Source organism: Dermochelys coriacea, chromosome 14 (assembly GCF_009764565.3).
Source record: "Dermochelys coriacea isolate rDerCor1 chromosome 14, rDerCor1.pri.v4, whole genome shotgun sequence".
In the NCBI taxonomy this organism is placed as follows: Eukaryota; Metazoa; Chordata; order Testudines; family Dermochelyidae; genus Dermochelys; species Dermochelys coriacea.
Window position 1 is genome coordinate 35,374,860 of NC_050081.1, and position 24,771 is coordinate 35,399,630.

The 24,771-nt window shown below is 45.4% G+C and overlaps 5 protein-coding genes across 10 annotated transcripts in view; 4 read left to right on the top strand and 1 right to left on the bottom strand.

Moving 5' to 3' along the window:
• The window catches only part of LOC119843274 (zinc finger protein 850-like), a 1,382,451-nt gene that overhangs the window by 1,301,843 nt on the left and 55,837 nt on the right, over nt 1-24,771 (top strand). The gene's annotated exons all lie outside the window — the stretch shown is intronic.
• Nucleotides 1-24,771, top strand: part of LOC119842642 (zinc finger protein 239-like) — a 1,225,455-nt gene that overhangs the window by 678,485 nt on the left and 522,199 nt on the right. The gene's annotated exons all lie outside the window — the stretch shown is intronic.
• Nucleotides 1-24,771, top strand: part of LOC119843367 (zinc finger protein 664-like) — a 1,158,238-nt gene that overhangs the window by 529,619 nt on the left and 603,848 nt on the right. The gene's annotated exons all lie outside the window — the stretch shown is intronic.
• Nucleotides 1-24,771, top strand: part of LOC119843338 (zinc finger protein 850-like) — a 621,437-nt gene that overhangs the window by 529,619 nt on the left and 67,047 nt on the right. The window lies entirely within an intron of this gene.
• LOC119842634 (zinc finger protein 879-like) overlaps nt 316-24,771 on the bottom strand; it is a 224,907-nt gene continuing 200,451 nt past the window's right edge. For 2 of the 4 annotated variants that reach the window (XM_043496730.1, XM_043496731.1), the window contains exons 2-5: nt 3,704-3,791; nt 3,082-3,208; nt 2,364-2,477; nt 316-2,038 (exon numbers count right to left, since the gene is read on the bottom strand). In XM_043496730.1, the coding sequence (XP_043352665.1) occupies nt 987-2,038; nt 2,364-2,477; nt 3,082-3,208; nt 3,704-3,727 (1,317 nt within the window). In that variant the 5' untranslated portion in view covers nt 3,728-3,791 and the 3' untranslated portion in view covers nt 316-986. Of the gene's footprint in view, nt 2,039-2,363; nt 2,478-3,081; nt 3,209-3,703; nt 3,792-9,218; nt 9,483-12,998; nt 13,373-24,771 lie in introns of those variants that run through there. The other 2 variants (XM_038371031.2, XM_043496729.1) reach the window with 2 other exon arrangements.

The following is a 24,771-nucleotide window of genomic DNA, read 5'->3' on the forward strand; positions in this document are numbered from 1 at the left end:
CAATTAGGGCAAACTCCGAAGAATGGGGCCAACAATCCTCAAAACTGGTGGCTATTCAAGTATTTAGATTCACCAAGCCAGCAACAAAACAGCTTCTACAATACCTTACTGCTACACAGAGGTCAAAGCACAGCTCCCTTAAAGCAACCCCACCTTGGGCTCCCTCCCAGACAGCCCACTTCAACATGATGGGGACTGCTGAAAATCTTATTCATCACATTTAAAAGTTCCACCAATCCGAAAGGATCCTATACGTTATCTACCAAGATAAGGAATACTTCAGTTCTTACCCTAATACACGCTTACAGCCAATTCTTATTGACTCAACTAAGATTTATTAAAAAAAGAAAAGAGAGAGTGTGCTGGTGAAAAGATCATTATACATAGAGACATGCATAGAGTCCTTAGCTCAGTTTCATTGTAGAGATGATGCTTTAGAAATGCAAAGAGTCCTTTACAGAATCATTTCATCAAGTTCTAGTCCAATGTCCAATTTCAATGTCATGGCAGTCCAGATAGGACTGGAGATCTCCGTCTTCCGACTCACACTCCCCCCCGTATACAGGTCAGGCAGATCAGAGAAGAAAGGATCATCTTTGCAGTGTCACGACAGCACACAGTCCTTGGCTTTTGAAGTAACCTTCTATTTCCTAAAGATCACTGGTAATTAATTACAAGGATTAACATCAGGTGATTCTCCATAAAGCAGTTCATAGACAGTTTACGCAAACTTTCAGGAGACAAACAATGACATTATTACAACCAAGTTTTATCTAAATGTTAATATTCCCTTTTGATCTCTGAATTCACAGAATACAGCCCTAGACAGGAACCGTTTATTTCCATTGCTAAGATATAGCTAAACAAAGACTATTTCAGTTACTATCTTCTTCCATGTCTTTAACAATACACGTTTACCTTTTGAATTTCTAGTTTATCTAACGAGGACACACTTTTCCAGCATGTCTCTAAAGGTTGACTCTAGGTCAATTACATGCAATTTCCTTAACACCTTCTGTCCCTGTGTCAGAGAAGTTTAGATCCTGTGTGGATTCTCTCATGTTTAATGAGGTGTGATCTCTGTGTGAAATTTCCCCATGGTCCAAGCACTTGTGGGGTCTCTCTCCTGTGTGGATTGACTGATGTCTAACAAGGTCTGACATCCGTGTGAAACTTTTCCCACAGTCTAAACATTTATGGGGTCTCTCTCCTGTGTGGGTTGCCTGATGTTTAACAAGGACTGACCTCCGTGTGAAACTTTTCCCACAATCTAAACACTTGTGGGGTCTCTCTCCTGTGTGGATTCTCTCATGATTAATAAGGTCTGACCTCCATGTGAAACTTATCCCACAGTCCACGCATTTGTGGGGTCTCTCCCCTGTGTGGATTCTCTGATGATTAACAAGGACTGACCTCCGACTGAAACTTTTCCCACAATCCAAGCATTTATGGGGTCTCTCTCCTGTGTGGATTGCCTGATGATTAACAAGGACTGATTTCCAATTGAAACTTTTCCCACAGTCTGAGCACTTATGGGGTCTTTCTCCTGTGTGGCTTAGCTGATGTCTAATTAGTTCTGACTTCCAAATGAAACATTTTCCACACTCTAGGCATTGAGAGGGTTTCTCTCTTCTGTGGCTTCTCCCATGGTTATTCAGGGCTGAGCGATTATTGAAGCTTTCCCCACAGTCCAAGCACTGAAGTGGTTTCTGTCCAGTATGGATTGTCTGATGTGATCTCAGAATGAATCCTTCCCCATAACTGAGGCATTCATAGTGTTTGTCTTCCTTGGAATTTGTCTGCTGGGTTATGGGATCCTTGTCTCCTCCCCCACATTTAATAGATTCATCCACTTTCTTCCTTGGGTGGTTTCCCTGCAGCCTCTCTGACCTGTGCCAATTTCCCCAGGCTTCTGCCTGTTGCCAGCACTGGGAAAAATTCCCTTCAACTCTTCGCACAGAGGTCCCCTGTGGTTCCACTTCCACGGGAACTTCCTCATGATCATTCTCCTCCTTGTTTTCACTCACTCTCTCATCACCTGCCAGGAAAGAGAGACAATTCAGACAGGAGTCATTGGGGAAGAAAGAAGAATAGCACCGAGGGAAAACGTGACACACTAGAGTTGCGAATACTGAGCAATTGGATTTTGCCTCCACATTCCACACAAACACTCACAGGGAAGAAAAGTTGGGAAGTAAACTCCTGCAGCTAACAGGACAGGTGGAAAGCCGTGAGCAATATCTGCTGACTACAGCGCTGCCCTGGGTGACATGAAGAAGAACTAAGGACGCTTACTAACATCACATTTTTAGGATTCTCAACTTTTTCTTCATTCCCCAGATGGTTTCAGTGTCAGTCCTCACCTGTGCGGGCACCTCCGAGGCTCTCTCTTTCCTCGGAGGCCTGGAGATCCGGGACCCACGGCTCCTCCCCTCGTTCCAGATGGGAGATCAGCTCAGGTTTGGGAATGGAGAATCCTGTGCAGGGTGGAAGGGAAATCAAACCAGATCAGGGTGCATGGAGGATTGAGAGCGCGTCTGTCACAAAGGACATTCTGTGAGCGGAACCTGTCCCTGTGCTCTGCTGGAGAACATGGAACCCAAGAGGACGGGAACATGGTCGCTGAGCCCCCTTGGGAGAGGCAGATGTCTGGGGAGGTGAGGGGAATTTTTAAACTCTCACTAGGTGTTCCCAGGATTTGCGCAGTATAGGGGCCTTGCTGATGCACACAGCTCTGGTGTTAAACCCCTGCCTATTTCTAAGCCTTCCCAACAGCTGGAGCTATTCCCAAGAAGGGAGGTAAACAAGGATTGTGTGTGTGAATGGGATCAATACAGAAAGGACAACAAATGAATTCTGCCCCTCTGAAAGATGGAGGAGTGGAGATGAGCTAGCATGTCCATTAAGTTCTGACACCATGTCTCACTGGAGAGGGCACGGAGATGCAAGACTCTCTCACAGGGCAACTGTTCATTACGCAAAACATTCCCCTCTGATCTAAATGACGAGGGAAGAATCTTACGAGATTCATACATACAAACTCAATTGCTTCTAATAATCGAGGGGACGGGAATCCCTTACCCAGCAAGGTCACCGTCTCGTAGTTCTCCTGCATGACGTCCCTGTAGAGGGCTCTCTGAGCGGGGTCCAGCAGAGTCCCCTGCCCCTGGGTGAAATACACAGCCACCTCCTCGAAGGTCACCAGCATCTGAAACAACAAGAGTCCCCCACTCAGCACTTGCTGCCCCAGCCACAATCCCACTATTCACAGGAAAGGAAAAAAAAAAGTGAACCTTTGGGAGGGCCAGAGTAGAAGAATCCCACCCCCACCCTGCTCAGAGCAGCCAGGAGGCTTCAGGGGCTGGGGAGTAGGTGAGAGCTCCCTGTCCACCCCAACACACGGAGTAGGGCAGGGTCTTCTCATTTCCCACACGCCTGCCAGCCACAGGCTGAGACGAGAAGCAGAGCTCTGAGCCAAGGACAGGAATCCTAAGAGCTTCCCTTTGTATTTCACAGCACCCTCTGGCTAGTGGGTCCAGGCTCCAGCCCTGTGCAGGGGGTCATGTCCTGTTTTTGAAATGGGTGAATATCCCTCCCTCCCCATCACGAACGGTCCTTCTCAGAAAATCAGCAAGTTTCTCACACCCTGTCTCCTCCCTGCCTCTACCTCCCCCCACCCAGCAGCTCCCTGAAAATCCCCTACCTGAGCTGGCTCCATCACAGACATTTCCCTTCCCTGTCTCCTGGAAGACGGGACGATCTTGAGCAAAACGTGGATGTGATTCCTCAGCCTGTCGAGGCGAGAGGGGGGATGGGGGAGGTTACAGAAGGGACTTCAGTCCATGTCACACCCTGATTCCCCCCAGGCTCTTTAGACCCTCCCAGTAACAGCATCTCTAAGCCAAATGCTAGAAAAAGAGCAGAATCAAAGGGGCCATTTTGAGGGATTGCCCCCCCCATTGTATTGTAAACCCCTCTTCCTCAGATATAGCCAGAGCCCTCTGGTGGCAACACCTGAAGAATGAGCTGCCCTGGATTCCCCCAGCAGCCTCCAGGGACAGGCAGGCGGAGGCTGATCCCATTGGCCCATCTGCACTCACCCCCTGACAGAGCCAGCAGTGACTCCGGTCTGACTCCAGTGTGGCTGAGATCTAAAACCTGCCTGGAAATCAGACCAAGACCAAGGGCAACCTTGAACACTCAAGAATCAGAGCCCAAAAGATCATGAGTTTGTCTCTTTTTTAAAAAATCCAATGTAAGCTGGGAGCAGTGTGTGTCTGGGAAGGGAGGGGGTTGCCTGTGGATATTTCCCTTGTAACTAGGCTCTGCCAGGGAAATGTACCGTAGACAGACAGCATTGTCTGTTACCCCTGTCGTACATGAGGATGTAGGGGTGGCCCTAGACTAGCTGCCAGCAACTGGTGCCCTAGGCGAACCATGCAATCGGCGCCCCTACCCCCAAACGCCCACGGCAGATCTAGGCTGAGGTTTTTGGTAAACTGGGAAACATTTTGCCCCTTTTATTCCTTTTAAAGTTTTTTAAGCATTTTCTTTTAAACAGAGCCTTAATTGTTCAGTTTCTCCATCCGTCCTTCTGTCCAACTAATGTTTCTGAGATCAGATAAAATAAAGACACGAAATTTTCAGAATAGATTTGTACATGACAGCTAGATGATATTTCATTCCAATTTCAAATAAAAATGTATTAAAAATGTTAATTATAATTTTGATTATTAGAAATCCAAAACCATCCATTACGCAATCCTGCTTTAACTGCCATTTCTACCACATCCAATATAGAAAGAAGTAAGAAAACTCTTCAATGAACTTTAACCTGTATTTACAAAACACTTTGAATAAAAAACACTCTGTGCTCTTAAAACATGACTTTTCGTTTAAGTTTTGAAAATTCAGACACTAGTTCTTTTAGCCTTGGTCTACACTGGGAGGGGTGGGGGGGCTCGATGTAAGGTATGCAACTTCAGCTACGTGAATACCTCGATCGACTTACTGTGGCATCTTCATGGCGTAGGGTCGACGGCCGCCGCTCCCCTGTCGACTCCACTTCCGCCTCTCGTGGCAGTGGAGTACCAGAGTCGACAGCAGAGCACCAGAGTCGACAGCAGAGCAATCGGGGATTGATTTATCACGTCTAGACTAGACGCGATAAATCGACCCCCCATAGATCGATCATTACCTGCCGATCCAGTGGTAGTGTAGACATACCCTTAGAAACAGTTTTCCAGCTATTTCATGCTCTATACACATTGTTGAAAGTCCAACAAGTCTCTCGTGCACCATATTTAATGCAGATATGTTTTTATCAATTTTAACTTTCAGAAGCTACATTCCCCACTAGCTACGGAAACTGGCAAAATTAAAAGAATGCACAGAGCTATAAAGATGTTTGGAAAACTGTCTGAGAGTTTATTTTCATAAACAAAGTTCAGTAATTCTTCAGGAGTGGAATGTTTCCTAAGTCGTCTTGAAAAATCCTGACGCTCACTACACAAATCTGTAGCATCAATTCTTTTGAATTTTCATGAGTCAATGCCAACTCCAGTTTTATACAAAATTCTCTTATCTGTTTTGCTGTTTTCTTTTGCAAGCTGTGGATATCATATAGAAAGCCAAATACTGACTCTAGCTGCTGCATCTATTGAAATTTTCGTCAACCAAGTGAATAGTATCAAGGATTGTGAAGTAGTAATTCACTTTGAACCTTTGTTTTGGGTTCTGAATGGGTGTGTCTCGTCCTTCATACCAAAACTGCTGTTTCTTTTGCCAAATGCAAAAAACTGGCTCTGGTTAAAATTGTGTCAGAAAGTCTATTTCTTCAGCAAGCTCGAGAAAATTTACCAGTGTTCTTCCAAACCCTTCATCACTTCTGAATTCCTCCAGAATATTTTTAGTTTTCTGCAGTTTTTGATAGCAGAATGTATGTTCAGGTTCTTTTCCTGAAGCTGCTTACTACTGAGGTTAATCTCGAAAAGGATATTATACAACAAAATAAATGAAGTCACAAATTTGAACTTGGAAAGGCCATTTACAAGAGATTTTGCATCTGAACGTGCCGTACTGCCAGATGATCCAGTAAAGGTAGTATCATCAGAAATTTCAATTAGGGAATCATAAATGTTTCCAAGTTCATAGCGAAGAGGCTTCAAAGCATCAATGCGACTCTCCCATCTTGTCTGATTAAGTGGTTTAACAGTGAGAGAATTCACATGGCGAGTCAGAATCTCCCAATGGCATGTTGAGCCTGAGAAAAAACACATAAACACATTGCACCAGGTCCAAGAAACTGATTGCCTCCAAACAGCATCTAGCAGCAACATTGACAACCAATGTCAGAGAATGCTCATTGCAAGGAACGAAAAAGGCCGTAGGATTGATTTCCATCATTCTCCTTTGCACACCATTGTCTTTACCCTTCATATTACTCCCATTATTATAGCCTTGGCCACGTAAATTTTCAACAGATAATGACATTGTTTCAAGCTCTTGTAGAATCGCTTCAGTCATAAATGCTCCAGTCGTCTCCTTCAGTGGTACGAAACCCAAAAAATGTTCCTTTATGAGCATTTCAACATGATCTTCATCTACAGACTTTTCCATGTCCTCAAAACGAATGATCATCGTCATTTGTTCAGCATGACTCACATCTGGTGTACAGTCCAGTATTATTGCAAAGTATTTTGCAGAAGGGCAGCTTCTACAATTTTCTTTTTAATGGCATTTGCTAGGATTTGAATCAGTTCATTCTGCATATTTTTTCCTAAGTAATGAACCTGTGTTTCATGATCAGTTATTTTACGTAGATGCTCCTTCATGACTGGATCAAACAAAGCTAGGTATTCAACACATTTTTAAAAGTTTCCATTACCTGGAGTTATAATTTTTCATTTCTACCGTGGCCGCAGAATGCTAAATTTTTCCCACTGAGAAATCTCACTAAAGCAATGAGACGCTCTAATATTTGTTGCCAATATTCTTCTTTTTCCTTGATCACACATACATTTTCTTCATTGATAGTTTTTCCTTTTTTCAATCATAATTCAAGTTCTTTCCAATTTTGAAAACATTGCAAATGTTCTGTACTTCTTTCATGTGAAGAGAGAATTGAAGATATGTTTTTCCAGTCCTTCAAACCATTTTCAGTAAATGACAGGTTTCAGAGTAGAAGCTGTGTTAGTCTGTATTCGCAAAAAGAAAAGGAGTACTTGTGGCACCTTAGAGACTAAATAAATTTGTTAGTTTCTAAGGTGCCACAAGTACTCCTTTTCTTTTTTCAGTAATTGGTGTACCAATTGCTTGATTTCTAAACAACTTGTAGCAAAAGCAAAACACAGAGTCCTTCGGCACTGAATATTGTGACCAGTTTCAATTAATTTCTTCCCCATTAATGAGTTTCCTCTTGTTATGCTGAGCAGAGAATTTTCTTTTATTTCCATCCTTAGGGAAGGAAAATTCATGAACTTGTTCAGGTCATGTTCCACGAGAATTTGCCGCACCCTGTCATCACATGTGGGCAATGAAACTGGGTCCCCATACTGTAACTTGTTTGTAACTTCCTCATCCTTTCTTCCTTTTACTTCATTTACTTCAATTTCTGCATGTCTCTCTGAAGGTGAATAAATTTTCTCCACTTCCATATCAGTTTGATGCTGTGAGCTGCCTTCATCTAGAAGTTTCCATCATCTTGATGTTCCAAACTGCTTTCATGCGGATGTGAACTAACCTCCTCTCCAAGTAAAAGTCCTTCATCTGAATGTTGTGAACTGCTTCCATCTTTATTTGGATTAAAGAGAAGATATTTCTGGAAGGATCCCTGCTGTTTTGCTTGGTCCTTTTCCATCTCAGCCTTTTGTTTCCAATATTCAGCTCCTAAGGGTTTTCTTTTTCCTCTTTCTGCCATGGGACATTTGAATATTGTTATGTACTGTGCTCCCGACTGCAAGCATTATAGCGTTAAGGATGGCTGACACACCCACCACATGGTTGGCGATTTAAACCACATTGCAGCCATCCCAACACGTCTTTTCACTGCTTAAAGGTTCAATGATTAGTAACATAACTCACTTACCTATTAAAACAATTAGTTACAGCATTTACATGTACATAGAAACAAAATGACCTTTTTTGACGTCATAACCCAACACTCGTTATTTGGAAAGTAATCCCCTTCCTCACGGTTACCCACTTGGAGTGTGACATCATCACTTTCGTAGTTTATTAAGCATTAACACTGTTACTTTTCTTTTATGGACCTTATTTATTACATGTGAACCAGTTATAACAAAGAAAAGTTCATAATTATACAGCTCAATAATAACGCTAAGGTTTAACAACGCTTAAAGATACTCATATTTTGGATTTATAATGCTGAAAGACGTTATTCTTTATTCTTTGGCACCAAGAAACACAATTTTCCACAGTATTCGCTCAATTCTTAACCATCTACCTCTGACATGTTAAAATGACCGTTTGACATGTATCAACTCGCGATAGCTCCGCTCTACATGAACTTCTGTCTATGCGACCTTGATGTATATTTCAGTTAGGTGTCACTAGTATTGCTGCTCTTGCGGCTGGCGGAAGTGTTTCATTGTGGATGAGTTATTGCTTCTCAAAATTGCGGAGTGGGTCATCTTGACCCTATATCGCAAACTGGAAAAAAAATCACTAAAATATTATTTATTTTTGCAGTAAATAAAATATTTGACATATTAATAAATTCTCAGAAATGTAGAGAAATTAATTATAATTCATATTCCCTCCATACACGAACAAGAATTGAAATAATGACACCTTTGTTATTTTATTTGTATTTTTTTCATCTTTTTCGGGGGGGGTTAATTTTTTATTTAATTTTATTTTTTCCCCTCAAATTTGGTGCCCCATTTAACTTAGCACCCTAGACGACTGCCTAGTTTGCCTATATGGATGGGCCGCCCCTGTGAGGGTGGTCATATCGCTGTCTGTGAGTGTGATGCTCACAAAGCTGTGAGGCACAGTCTCTCAGGTATAACAAAAATATACTAAGCTCACTTTACACATTGTCATGCTGTGTCTCAGCACAAGGCTGATCTTGCTCCAAAGCATCCAGAAGTAGGGTGGGGCAGTTACCAGACATGCTCTGTATTTGTTTCCAAAGCTGCATCGGATGTTTTCACTGTGCACATGGCACCTGGCCCGGCCGCTCCTTCTTTACTCACCAAAGAGCTGAGGCCATCAGAGGTTGGAAGGGAGATAGATGTTTAGGACACTCACAGTCTCCATGCTCTGGAACGGCTCTGAATGAAGCCATGGAGGACTCTGGTGCAATGTGTCGCCCTCAGGGCACACTCTCACTAGGGCAAGAGATCAAAGGAGTCTTTATAGTTTACGCCCATGGGACAAGAGTGCCGCCACTTGGTCTGTGTTCCTTATAAAGGGGATCACCGAGCAGCCAGGCCAATACCCTCTGTGCGCACAGCAGGATCTACCATGACACTATCTGACCTTCGCTCTCCTGCTCATGAAGGATGTACTGTCCTTTGCAGGAGAGAGAAGAGGAGTGAGATCACCTTACATTTCCACCTCAACCCATGTACTGAAATTCTGTCAGACCAAAGCTGATACCTGGGAAATATCCTAATGGCGTTTCTACACACGGGAATACTCAGGGAAGATGAGATGAGCACCCCACTGCTTCTCTTTGGACTTGCAAAATCGCATGTGCATTACACCTGGACTATACAATACTTAAAAAATATTCAAGAAGTGATCAAAGACCTGATGATTTATAATGTTGGGGGGGGTCACTTTACTTCTGAATGAGAGCATCCACACAAGGGTTTAAAACTCTGGAATTCATGTGGATTAACTTCACACCTTTAACATCAGACCATGCAGACAAGCCCTGAAGAAGTAAAGGGAAGGGAATAAGAGAAATTGGTTAGGGGGGCTAGGGGAGACTGCTAATTCTTTTACTTTTAAAAGATTTAATTTGTTTTCCATGACACCCCCACAAATGGGCGCAGATGCAGCGCCTGGCACAGGAGCAGGAGACACACAATCAGCATCAGAGTTTTCAGCCCATGAATAATTACAGGTCATTTAACATCAGAGTCAGCAGCATAGTCTGTGTCTATAAGAAAATGGGTGTTATTCACATGGGGTACCTACACTGCATTAGCTAATCCTCTGTGAAAACATAAAGGAAAGGTTGAGGCTAGCACACTGTGTCCCCCAGCCTGACCAATGCAAAGGACACATAGAACAATTCATTTTAAAAATTCTTCGACTTTGGCCATACAAATCAGTACACGTGTCAAAACGAAGAACATCCCTGAAATGGATCATAACAAAAATGGTAATACATAGGCCATTAGAAGTATAAACAATGTGGTAGAAAAATCCACATCTAAGGCCTGACTATTTACAGTGTTGGGAGGAAGGTCTCCTGCACTTGTCTGAGGTTGCCCTGACTACCACTGTCGAAATTAAGGCCACCTTTCTTCTGAATAAGAGCGTCCACACAGGGGTTTGAAGCCCTGGGATTTATTTGCATCAACTTTACACTGTTAGCATCAGACCATGCACACAAGCTGTGAGGAAATAAAGGAAAGGGAATGTGGGAAATTGGTGGTGGTGGGAGAGTGCTAATTCTTTAGTTTTAAATGTTTTCATTTCTTTTCCATGATGCCCCCACAAACAGGCGCAGACATTCAGAGGCAGCGCTTGGCAAAGGAACAGGAGTAGTAGCCACCCAATCAGGATCAGAGTTTTCTGGCCATGAACAATAATGGGTCATTTACCATCGGAATCAGCGGTAGAGTCTGCGTCTATAAAAAATGGGCGTATTTACCATGGGGCAATTAACCCGCATTAGCTAGCCCACTGCGAAAACATAACAGAAAGGAAAGGAGTACTTGTGGCACCTTAGAGACTATTCAGAGTAGCAGCCGTGTTAGTCTGTATTCGCAAAAAGAAAAGTCTTAGTCTCTAAGGTGCCACAAATACTCCTTTTCTTTTTGCGAATACAGACTAACACGGCTGCTACTCTGAAACCTGTCATAACGGAAAGGGTGAGGTCAGCACGGTGTCCCCTTGGGCTGAACAATGCAGAGGAGAAACAGAGCAATTTGTTCTAAAAATGATTTGACTTTGGCCGTACAAATCGGTACATGTGCCAGAAGGAAGAACATCCCTGAAATGTATCACAACAAAAAAATGTAGCATCCATAAAAGGCTGGGAACTTAAATAGGTGATTAGAAGTACAAACAATGTGACAGAAAAATCCACATCAATGCATGCAATAAATGAACTCAAAGGAAAGTCAAGTGGGCACTTCAGAGTGTGCAAGATGGGGGGTTACTTACAGAAATAAGGTTTTAAAATCAATTTTCAATTGCAAGTGCGGGAGGGGACTCACACGTTCCCAGAAGTGTAAAATAGCATCGGATGTTACAGCATTGTACAACCATTCTAGATATATGGACCCTTTGGAATGGGTAGCAGTAAACCTATGTAGCTAGTACACCCCAAAGGCTCAAACAAAAAAAGTAATAAAAGAAAAACCTTTCTTTCTTTCTTTCTTTCTTTCTTTCTTTCTTTCTTTCTTTCTTTCTTTTTCAATTCTAGACTGTTGGGTTCATAACCCATGGGGTTTGAATTCTTGGGGTTGACAATCTGTCTTGGGGTTTCATATCTATGCTAAATAAAAAAAAAAAATACCACAAAGTTCCTTTTGAGAAGCCCTGTATAGGAAACACTCTAAGGCCCTTAGGGACAGATTTTTAAAAGGATTTCGGCCACTAGTTACAAAGTATTTAGGTGCCTTTAACCTTGAAACTTCTGGCTGTTAGTGAATATTTGGGAACCAAGTTCTGTACATAAATGGGACATGGGATAAAGCACTAGGGTGCTGGATAGAGAGACAAAGGAACAATTGGCTAAAGCAAAGGAAATTGAAGGAGTTTTCAGACCAGCCCATGAAATCAGTCAGCATTGAACTCAATTTACAACATTGCAATAGAAACAGGAACTGTTACAGTGTCACCGTGAGATATGATCACAACTATTAATATTTCCCATGATTATTTGCCATTAAAATAGAAATTCCATGGCACAATGACATCCCTCCGCACAATGCTAATGAAGTTTAGGATGAAGAGCTCAGAGTAATAAAAAGAATCTTTTCAGAAGGAACTAACCTAAAGGAGTGAAACCGTCCAGACTGGATTCCAAGGGGAGTCAAACTCAGGGGAACAGGTTTCAGAGTAGCAGCTGTGTTAGTCTGTATTCGCAAAAAAGAAAAGGAGGACTTGTGGCACCTTAGAGACTAACCAATTTATTTGAGCATAAGCTTTTGTGAGAAGTACTCTAAGGTGCCACAAGTACTCCTTTTCTTTTTTTCAGGGGAAGAGGGACAGTGACTAGGACACACCGATGAAGCACTGGGCGGCTTTACGCAGACACAGGATCTGAGACCCCGATTCTTTTAAATACTCAAAGCAGGTGAGACAGTGAGATCTGTGCAGGGGTGTCTGTAAATATTTCACTGGATCAAGTCCCCTCAGTAACATCTAATGGAAAGGGAGAGCAGCCCTGTCAGGGCACTACGATGCACTGCGCCTAAGGACATGGCCCTGGGAAATGGGAGCTAAAATCCTAGGAAAGGGGGGGGAGGAAAAGCCCCAATGCCCCCCATTTTTGCAACCACTGCAGCTGGCTCAGCCCATCTGGGGGAACTTTTATCCCCTCTGCAGCCCCTTTCCTGGGTTTCCCCCTTCGGCCTATACCCGGTTCTTCCCCCTCAGTCCCCCCACATGTCACTTTCCCAGCCCCCAGCACGGCACGGCCGGGCTGCTCCCGCCCCGCACACACCGGGAACTGGCGGCAGCTTTCCGGGCCCCGGGGCAGGGAATCGCAGCCAGCTCCGCGGGGAGCAGCCTGGGGCCAAACCCGCCCCCTGCAGCCCGGGGGTGACGGGGGGGCGGGTCTCTCTCACCTTCCCTCCGAGCGGGGCCCCCCGGGGCAGGGGCCGGGCCGGGAAGGGGGCCCTGGCCGGGCTGGGGGCTCTGCCCTGGGGGAGGCTCCCGGGGAGCCGCGGGAAGGGCCCGGCTGGAGATTCTCCTCTCCCGGCTGCAGCCAGGGCTCCGGGCTCCCAGCACCAGCCGCCGGGACTCGGGGATCTCGCCGGGAGCCAGAGTCGCCGCAGCGGCTGCGAGTCACTTCCCGCGGCCGGGCCTGAGCTCCGCGATCGCTCCCCCCAGAGCCTCCCCCCAGCCGCTCCCGGGTCCTAGCGATCAACCCCGCTCCCTGCAGCATGTCTGGTCTCATGTTACCAGCACTAGGGTGACCAGACAGCCAGTGTGAAACATCAGGACAGGGGAGGCGGTAATAGGCACCTATATAAGAGAAAGTCCCAAATAGCGGGACTGTCCCTATACAATTGGGACATCTGGTCACCCGACCAGCACTGGTGCAAAAGTTGGAGCTGTCTGGGCTGACTGAGCCAGAGATGTGGGAAAGAGAAGCACCGTACCCCCAACCCCAGCCCTGCGCTGCCCATGTGCCTGCCACACTGCCACCCTGCCCAGGTTCCCCCACCCCCTTAAACCCAGCAACCCCCATGCCCAGTGGCTCCTCACCCAGAGATCTCCACCCCTGATCCCTATGCCCAGTGGCCTCCGACCCACAGACTCCCTGCACTGCCCAGCACCCCCTCACAGCCCCCCACCCCACAATTGTCCAGCATGCCATATTCCTGAGGGCTTTCAGTACCAAAAAAAAAATAAAAATTCTGTGCACAATATTTTAAAATTCTGCCAATTTTATTTGTCAATACATACATGTGGAGGCTCCAGAATGGCAGTGGCAAGCATTGGCCCCTGGCTGCATGGAGGTGGGAGATTACCCTGCAGCCTTCCCCCTCCCCTCCTAGGAGAGCGACTTGGCAGTGAGATACCTCTGTGTATGTCAAAAGGCCACAGGGAAGCATTTTACTTGATGGCTGGCATGTCAGCCAGGACCCAAAATCCGTGTGAATGACTAAAAAGAAATAGCTGATACCAATGGCTGAGTCCAGCCCGCATCCAGGCCCTTGTCTGCAGGGTTCTGGGCCATCACTTCCCAAATGGCCTTTCATTCTCCCTAGAATGGAACATTTCCCTCCAAGCCTGAAAAGCACAGCGGTGCTTGGGATGCACAGTGGAATAAGGAAAGGAATTCTCTTTAGGCACCAGTCTTTTTTTTCTGCCCTGATTTACACCGGGCTTGTGTACACCACGCCGACTTTTAGTGACAAGGCTGTGTCAATGTCATTAAAAGCCGGTGTGTGTAAATGCTCTTTGTCGACACTTTTGCCGACAAAATACTTCCAGCCCCGCGAGCGGGTTTCGCTTTGTTGGCTGGAGTGTGTTTCAGCATGAGTGCATGATTTGCATTTGCATCCATCCTTTCTACTATCCCTGACGATTGAGAATGGTAGGGGATATGTAGTTGTTGCTTTACTCCTAAAGCTTTTAATATTTTTTTAATTACTTTTCCTACAAAATGTTCTCCATCATCTGAACCAATTACTTCTGGAGTCCCATATCTACAAAACAGTACTTTCCACAACTTCTTGGCGGTGGTCTCTGCAGTATGATTCCTGGTGGGAATTGCCTCCACCCAGCCAGAAAAAGAATCTATTACCACTAATAAATACTGATTCCCTCTTTGGGTTTTAATATAATCAACCTGTATTCTACTTCGTGGCCCTACAATTCTTTGGTGCCACAAGGGTCCCAAATTCGGTGGTCTATTCCCGTCTACTGCACATCTTATGCAGTTTTTAACCACATTTTCTATGTCCTCTCGCACCTTCGGCCGTATTCCAATCTATTTTTACTTTAAAAGAGAGTATTTTCTATTCCTTGGTGGGCCATAGAGTAACACAGGTTAATGATCTCTTCTCTTTGAAGTTTGTCAGGTACCCACTTTACCTCTCCTGTTTTCTTGCATAAACCCCCTTTCATATTCCAGGTTCCCCATCTTTAGGTTCAGCCTCCTATTTTATGTTGTGAGCTCTTCTTACCATAACCCCCAAAGGTTCCTTTTTCGCTAATTTAGCTAAAGCATCCACTTTAACATTCTGATATTTTTCAATCCCTTCTTCCTTTTGATGGCTTTTAGTATGTCTTACCTTTAATTTTCCCAGGTGTTCTTTCAACCAATCAGAGATAAATTTCCAATTTTCCTTTTGGACCAAATTTCCACCCTCAGCTATTTCCCAATGGTTCTTTTTCCAAATCCAATGAAACAGTCCCTGTACCACAAAATCTGAATCCATATACAGATGCTCCCCGGGTTACGCAAGACCCTACTTACACAAATTTGCACTTATGGAAAAAGTTCCGTAAGCTAGAAATAAGATTTTCGAGTTCTGGTAATTTTGGCGTAACGTACGGGGATATATTTCCGACTTACGCAAGATTCGAGTTACGCAAGGCTTTCCCTGGTGCAGACAATGGAATTCTGCTGGTGACCTGGCTACGGCCTCTCAGAAAGGGGGATTAACTAGAATGATGGAAAAAACACTTCCATTAATGCAGGATGTATCTACACTATGGCACTTCAGCAACACAGCTGTAGCACTTTAGCTCTGCTGTAGTAGTGACTGTAGTGTAGACATACCATTATTCTTCCTGAGACCTGGTCTACACCTACAACATAGGTCAGCCTAGCTGCATTGCATAGAGCTGTGAAAAGTTTCACATCCTGTGTGATGTAGTTAGGTCGATCTAACCCCTGATGTAGATGCAGATAGGTCAAGGGAAGAATTCTTTGTTGCCCTAGCTAGTGCCTCTCCTAGAGGTGAATTTACTGCACTGATTGTAAAACCCTTCTACTGATGTAGGAAGTGTCTATGCTAGTCACTCATTTCTACTGATGCATCCGATGAAGTGAGCTGTAGCTCACGAAAGCTTATGCTCAAATAAATTTGTTAGTCTCTAAGGTGCCACAAGTACTCCTTTTCTTTTTGCAAATACAGACTAACACGGCTGCTACTCTGAAACACCTCTGCACTGTGACCCTAAATCCAGCCTGGTGCAAAGGGGAGGGGGGCTGTAGTGTGAGCCTGCCCCTCACTCAGCCTGCAATGGGAAGCCAGGCACAGCCCCATGGGACAGGACACAGCACTGCAGGATGAGTGTGGGCTGGGCTCACTCTCCAGGCCCCTGCCCTCTGGCCTGCCCTCGGCACTTGGCTGGGATTAGGGCTGTGGTGGTGAGGCAGAGGGTGCTGTTGTGTGTGGTCTGAGGAGGAAGAGGCAGTGGCAGAGTGAAGTGGCAGTTAAGGAAGCCCATTTGTGCAAAGCCACAATGTCACACACGCACGTTGCCCAGAGTCAGACTTTCAGAGTCCAACAGTTGACTTTCCCGCTCCGAACTGGTTAATGACCAATTGGTAGTAGTCTGGAGTAGCCAGTTTCCACAATGCCATCACTACGCGCTTCTCCAACGGCAGGGCAGCTCTCATTCTCACATGACCCAGGGCTGCAGGATGGGGCCCATGGGGGGTCTATGCCCACAATGAGCCAGTGCAGCAAGGCCCTTCGGGGGCACATTCTGCAGTCTCCAGGGCAGAAGCAGGTACAGAGCTGAGCTCCCATTTTCAGTGCATGAAGCTCCATCCTCCAGTTCTAAGACTTTGAGCCCATACGTTTATTCTATATGGAAAGAGACTTTGCTAGTCCTAGCTCTTGCTGTGCTGTTCTCTGCTGCTGGGGCGCTTCCCCTCTTCTCACAAACACCCTCCCTGCAGAAGTGCCGGGGCTGCAGCTCCCCACACACTAGAGATGGTTTCCTTTAACCCTTCAGCTGCTGCAGATACTAACTCACCCACCTCCCACTATGGAGTACAAAGGGCCAGAGTCTTGGGCCAGGCTGAGCTGCTATTTCAGCAGGACCTGAAGGGAAGGGACGAGGGCAGAGTGCAGTGGAGACATTTTCAGCCCCATCTGGGCCTGATCTGGACAGTAAAACACTGCAAAAATTCCTGCTACAGAACAAACCTTGAAAAGTCCCTCCCCGCTGCACCATTCTCAAAGACCTGAGGAAATTTCTAGACTGGGGGGAGGGGAGCGCTTTTGTTAAACTGGAGCTAAAGGTTGCAGGGGAGAGAAGTGTCACTGGAGGGGAAAACTCCCCGTACTAAAGGAATTCTGTAGTTTTCTCAAAACCCACCAAGGTTCAGAAGCCTGGAAATTCTAAGTTAAGGTGACACTTTCTAAACAATTCCCAATATTGGACAGTCTGCAAATACACAGTTAGGACACCAAACAACCCAGGTTCTGTCCTGTGCCAGCACCAGCCTCTCAGCCCCACCCCAATGTACCATCTGTATGTCTTGTGCAAGTTTATGGGGGAGGACCCTGTATAAATGAGTGTTTGCTCATGGAGTTTCCAGGTTGGCAGGAGCTCTAACAGGCCCACAGCCACAGGCCAGGTCTGCACTTGAAAATTAGGTCGACCCAGCTACGTTGCTGAGGGGTGTGAAAAATCCATACCCCTGAGAGATGGCGCTAAGCCAACCTAGCCCCCGGCGAAGACAGCGCTAGGTCCAGGGTACATTGCTTCTGTCGACCTCAGGAGGTAGATTTCCTATTCTGTTGCCATAGTGTTTCTAGTCCAGACGTGGTGTCTGGCTGCAGAAACCCTAAAGTCTGACCCTCCCCTGGGATTTGCATAGTTAATCTACCTGTGCCACGGTGCCATCCAGCCACTGCCATTTGGCAACGGTTAGGCAAGGGACGAGTTCAGACTGCTCTTTTTCTGCTGAACTCTGTCAATTGTATTACCAGATTGGAAAGGCCAGATCTTGAAGACATTTTGTAAAGGACAAAGTGGTAAGATTCAGACATGACTCGGAAGTGTGGGGCTACAGAGAAGGCTGAATCGAAGACAACGCCCAGTTCATGACCTGAGTGACCACCCCCATGGCGCTGCCCATGGTGACTGAGAAAGGAGGGTGAGTGGGAGGGCGGATGTGAGGAGAGTAGGAGCTTTGTTTTAACCGTGTTGCGTTTAAGCTGATGGTGGGATACCAGTGAGGACAGAGACAGGGGGACAGACTGGAGGTTTGCGTTTGGACTGACAGAAACAGGCCCAGAGTGGATAGGCTGATCTAGGAGTTGTCAGCATAAAGATGATAATGAAAGCCATGGTTTTTAATGAGATTGCCCAGAGATAAGATGCAGAGGCAGAAGGGAGGAGGGGAGGTGTGGAGTGAAGCTGAGGTGCATAGACTGTGAGGAGGGGAAGAGGAGGAGTAATAGTTTTACAGTAGTGCCTAGGGACCTCACTCATAGACCAGGGCCTCATTGCGCTAGGTGCTGTACAAAATCAGAACAAACAGAGAGTGGAATGCTTGTGGCTAGGTCCTTCCAGAGATGCATTGGGGACACCACTGGAGCCATCCTCCAGCCACCTATCACAGCACAGTACTGAGGACAAATGGGAATTCTGCCGCTGACTTAAGTGGGGCCTGGGTTCTCCCTGAGAGTATCAAGGCTGAAGGTCTCATTGCACTCGGCTGCAGTGACTGTCTGTGTGACTGATCTCCAGCTCTTCCAGGTCACTCTCAGCCAGTTAAAGTGACTTTGCACCATAAGTGCAGAGTTGCAAGGGGATTTTGGGTGGTGGCTGTTTTTAACGGTAGAATTGTTTAGTTTGTTTCCGAAGCCCTTGCACAGGATGTGGCACGGCTGAAAGAGAATTTATAGCTCTGCGGCTCACGCTCTCCCTACAGCCGGCCTTTGCTTCCTTTGCAGCTTCCACTTGTAGGACACCAAGGCTGAGAATTGGTCCGAATTCAACTAAATGAAATTCAATTAACTCAAGTGCAAAGTATTTCATTTAGGAAATGCAAGTCAAATGCACAACTACAAATTGGGGAATAGCTGGCTAGGAGGTAGTACGGCTGCAAAGGATCTGGGGGTCATAGTAGAGCACAAATAATAATAGGAGTCAACAATGTAACAGAACTGTGAAAAAGGCTAATATCAGTGTGGGAAGTATTAACAGGAATGTTCTGTGTAAGACATGGGATGTAATTGTCCTGCACTGAAGCCTCAGCTGGAGTAGTGTGTGCAATTCTGGGTGCCCCTCTTTAGGAAAGATGAGTCCAGAGGTGAGCAACAAAAAATGATCAAAGGTTGAAAAAACCTGACCTGAAAGGTTAAAAAACAACTAGGCATGTTTAGTCCTGAGAAAAGAAAGCTGAGAGGGGATCTGAGAACAGCCTTCCAATCTGTTAAGGGCTGCTCCAAAGAGAACTGTAAATAGGCTTCCAAGGGAGGTTGTGGAATCCCCATCACTGGGGGGGGGGGCGCATTTTAAGAACAGGTTGGACAAACATCTGGCAGGGATGGTCTCGGTTTACTTGGTCCTGCCACAGCTCAGGGCCTGGGTTGATGAGGTCTTGTGGTCCCTTCCAACCCCGTATTTCTATGATTCTGTGATTCCAGACTGATGACAACAGCCCACAAGGTATCCTGCGGAGAGCAGAAACCAGGAGGAAAGACAGAAATTAAGCGAGTAAGTGGCCAAAACATTAGTGAATAGAACAAAGTGGAGCTAAGGGCAGAAGTCCCTGGCAGTGGTTGAAAGCTGGGGCAGGAGGAAGGGGTGGCAGCCCTTTCAGTGCCCCTGGTCACCACTATGTTCCCTCCAGTGCAATGCTACTCGAAGTGGTGGTCCGCGGACCGGTGTCAGTCCGCGAGCCATTGGCTGCCAGTCTGTGCACACTGGGAAAAAAAATTGCCGATCCCCCACATCAGATCGCTGGAGAAGCACTGCTATAATGCACATCGGGCCTGATTCTCCCCTGCCTGTCCCCTTGTGTCAGCATTCACATCCATGCAAAGTGAGGGCTAATTTAATTTAAATGCCACTGTTGGTGTGAGAGGAGAACTCTGGCTGGCAGGTTTAACCCCCACTCTGCCCAGGTGTAAATGACAGCAGAAGGGGCAGGGCAGGGGAGAATCATGCCACTGTTGCTTAAGACCCCGGCTGACAGTCAGCATCTGCTTCCTCCTGCTAGCTCGCATGCAGTGGAGCTTTCCCACTGCTTTCCGGAGGAAGCCCGGTGATCCTGTGAACTTCCTTCACTACAAACTGTCTCTCTCTCCTGCTACTGCCTTGCTCAGCTGCTCTGCTTCTGCCCTCACACTGAATCCCACACACACAGCCCCAGCTCTCTCTCTTTGGGGATGTCTACATTGCAGCTAAAGGTGGAATTTCCAGCTGGGGTGGACATACCCTGTAAACTTTGACTGAGCTTGTGAGCTAAAAATAGTGTCGCTGTGGCAGTGGGGGTAGCTGGAGAGGCTGAGGGATTCCCCCTTGGGGGGGTGTACACCCCCCCTGAATTTCCTCCCCCCCCATTTTGTGAACTAGTTACATTCAGTGTTACCAATTTAATGATTGTTTGGAAATTTGAATTGAAATTTAAACATTAATACACACTTTAAAAGCATATAAAGTATATGATAAAATACGTGTATCTGAAAAACTATAATAGATTTGAAAAATATGAACACAGACTAGCTTCCTTATATAGCTTTTGTTTTTTATGACCACATCAGTGCATTCATTTCGGTGATGTTGGCCAACCTAGTAATTTCAAATTATGATTTGTAAGCAAAGTCTAAATGAGTTCTCCCTGACAGCCAGTGATGAGCTGGGGACTGGGGGGAAAGGCTTCAGGACTAGATTGTATTTCTATTCACACCTAATCTACCTTGATATCCAGCAAACAGAGCTGTGTTGCCCAAGTGATAGATTTAGGCTGGGGTTGGGTTACAAATCACTTGAATGCGGGGGTGGGCGGTAATGAAATGTTGTTATTTTTATTGTGTCAGTAAAGAGCAGTAGAACTATACTTAGCCTGTTTTGACAGAGGGCATCAAGAAAGAAGGTGGGGACAGGTGTTTTGCTTGATGGTCTGCCTGAGTCACAAAAGTACTATTTCACCTGCCCCTCTCCCCTGTTTAAAGACAGAGCTGATTAGGCTTCATAGTTAGTCTTTTGGTTTGTTAAGTGACCACTAGAGCTGAAATCTCTGATAATCAGGTCTAAGGGCTTAGACCTGCTGTGGGACAGAGTTTCTGTGGAAGAGACGGCCCAGTTTGCACTAGCACCGAGGTTCCCCCCACTGAGAGCTGAAATCACTGAGGGTCGGGTGGAACCGCGAGAGACCGACTCACAGAGGTCACAGTGGCAACAGAAGGTGACAGTGTAGGGCCATTGGGGCAGAGCAACAGAGTGAACGGTGGCATGATAAACAACAGCAGTCAGAGCATTGGACTATGTTTTAGTGACCTTTCTCCAGAAGCTAGATTTGTGACTGGGAAACTTATATAAATATATGTTTCCTAGTAGGCCAAGATTTTTGAAATGCATTATTTGCCAAGGTGATTATCTCACATCATCGCTATCTCAAGAGGTCATTATCTTGGGGAGTTTCTGTGCTAAACTTTATTATTATTATTATTATTATTTATGTAAGAATGGCTATATTGGGTCAGATCAATGGTCCATCTATCCCAGTATCCTGTCTTCCAGCAGTGACTGTTCCGGGTGCTTCAGAGGGAATGAACAGAACAGGGATTGTCATTGATTGATCCATCCCCTGTTGTCCACTCCCAGCTTCCGGCGAACAGAGGCTAGGGACATTCAGATCATGACATTGCACCCCTGCCCATCCTGGCTAATAGCCATTGATGGAGCTATCCGCCATGAACTTATCTAGTTCTTTTTTGAACCCTGTCATAATTTTGGCCTTCACAACATCCCTGGCAAAAAGTTTCACAGGTGACTGCGTTATGTGAAGAAATACTTCCTTTTGTTTGTTTTAAATTGCCTATTAATTTCATTGGGTGACCCCTGGTTCTTGTGTTAAGTGAAGGGGTAAATAACACTTCCTGATTCATTTTCTCCTCACCAATCAAGATTTTATATGACTCTATCGTATCCACTCTTAGTCGTCTCTTTTCCAAGCTGAAAAGGCCCAGCCTTCTCTCCTCATATGGAATCTGTTCCATACCCCTAATCATTTTTGTTGCCCTTCTCTGTTCCTTTTCCAATTCCAATATATCTTTTTTGAGATGGGGTGACCAGAACTACACACAGTATTTAAGATGTGGGCATGTCATGGATTTATATAGTAAAAGTGGAGGAGCTTGGTTTGCCAGACTGATCAGCAAAGCCAATACTGACAACCTATATGAAAAGACTGCAAAACACCATGCCTCTGGACTGCACCAACATGCAGAAAGCCTGATAAGCCAGTCACTGTCAAAGCCAATTTTAGAAGAACTTAATGAGGCTGTTAAGAATGTTGGAAACACAACTCAGTTTATGTGAACCAACATGGCTATTGCATCATACTTTCTATTTAAGCAAGAGATACCACACACTACAAACTAGAGGCCTGTGTTAAGTGCATTGTCACTTGTTAATCCTGCATTTGGACACTGGTTCCGAACAAAACTGGCAAATGCTCACTCTCTTTCTGCAAAAAACGCAGCTGACTCTCTTGGAACATGTGGTGCAACAGTGAAAGACTCAGGAGTTGACAAAGTGAAGAATTCTCTCACGATATTCAAAATATGTACATACATGGCCAACAAATGCACCAATGCAAACAGACATCAAGTATTAAGTCATTGCGTATATTATCTTGATGTCTGTGGTAGGCCAGTAGATGCATTCTAGATGGTCAGGTTATAGAAGACACATCAGCTGCACCTGTGACATCTTAGAAGAGTTAAATGCATCTAAATTGAACCCCAAACAGATGGCTGCTTGTGCACTTGATGGAGCTACAAACTTCTCTGGAAGACATACAAGCTTTGCTCAGAAAAAAGTGTAACCCTAATCTTTCCTATACACACTACAGAGGCCATCTACTCCAGTTAGCACTAGTACAAGCTGCAGAATCTTCAAAAGACATTAAAAAGCCACACATTTAATGGCTTTTTATACTCTTTTTCAGCAAGAGTCCAAAAGGACTGAACATTTTGGAAACAAATAGAAGATACAGTGGGACTGAAGTTCAAATGAGTCCAGCCTGGGAAAACATGCTGGCTTTCTCATGAGTGATTCTTGGCAGTTGTCTTAAAATTACTGCAACCGTTATTACTGGCTTTAGAAAGTATCCACCAAGATAGGACAGATCTAAGTCGTGAGGCTGGTGGACTACTTTTGTTACTAAGTTCAGAGAAGACTCTCGTCATTCTCTCTTGTAAGTCTACTGTTGAAACCACTTGGGTCATTAAACAATGTCATCCAGGCATCTACTACAACAGTAGTAGATCTTTGTTCAGCAATAGAAGCTATCCTTGGATCAATCAGAGATATCCATTGAAAATGAACTCGAAGAAGCAAAGACTTCAGTCCAGAAGTTGACTAATGAAGGTACTTACATTGACTCCATAAGTGAAAAGGACAAGAAGTGTTTGTTAAACCAACTGAACAAGTACACAGACTTGATTCTTACAAATCTACAATAGAGATTTCTGGATTCTATTCAACCTCGACATAGCTTTTACAGATGCCTGTCTTATAAAACACCAACAGTTGAGTGGAATGAGGCACTCCCAGCAATGGGGCTGCCATGTGATCAGGACAGAATAGAGAATTCTGAACACAGAGTGGAATATCATATGGTGAACGAATGAAGATTTAACTTCAACTTCTTTATCATTACTAGTGGTTGGACCCAATCTTTGTGCTGTGTTTCCTGGGATGAAAGTAGGGATTCATCTCTTGCTACTCCCAGTCACAACAGCTACAGTTGAGCATACTTTTTCCTCATTGAATAGAATTTTGTGTTCTGCCTGATCATGAGCATATCATGAAGGACTGGAAGTAACGGACACACAAGAAGACACCAAAGAGTTCCAAATTAACACAAGAAACCAAGACAGATGTAGATGTCATGCTTCATAGTAAGCTTGAATAGCCAACTTTAATTTTTGTGATGGTTTTAAAACATGGGTTAAATCTAATAAAATGGTTGTGAAACATTTTTCAGGTTTTACTATGGTGCCATACAGCCCACCTTTGCCCTCACGGTCTCAGCCCTCATTGGCCCTCACCCCCCCTCGAATATTCCAGCACCCCCCCAATTTCAATTCCTGGGGAAAACACTGTGCCCTATTCCACATCTAGGCATGCATGGAGTCCAAACCCTCCTTGCCCCAAGAGCCTGCACCGAAAAAATTCCTTCCCGAAAAAAAAGCCGCTTACCGGAAACCTGCTCTTGTATTTGGCCTTCACCAAGCATTGGCTGCTGCGACTGGCTCCCTTCCTCCTGGCTTGAGAAGAGCTCCTGGCTGCATGCCTCCAGAGATTCCGGGGTGTCTTCCTCCACCTCAGCACCCTCGCTCCTGCTTTCCTCCTCTTCCTCCTCCCTCCTTGTTGCACTGGGCTGTGAAGTGTCCATGGTGGTCCTTGGAGTGGATGTGGTGTCGCCCCCAAGTATCGCGTCCAGCTCTTTGCAGAATCTACAAGTCACGGGGACAGCACCGGAGCGGCGGTTTGCCTCACAGGCTTTGCGATAGGCATTCCATAGCTTCTTTACTTTAACCCGGCACTGCACTGTGTCCCGGTCATGGCCCCTTTCCATCATGGCCCTTGATCTCTGCCCGTAGGTATCATAATTCCTACAGCTGGAGCACAGCTGGGACTGGACAGCTTCCTCCCCACAAATACTGATGAGGTCCAGCACCT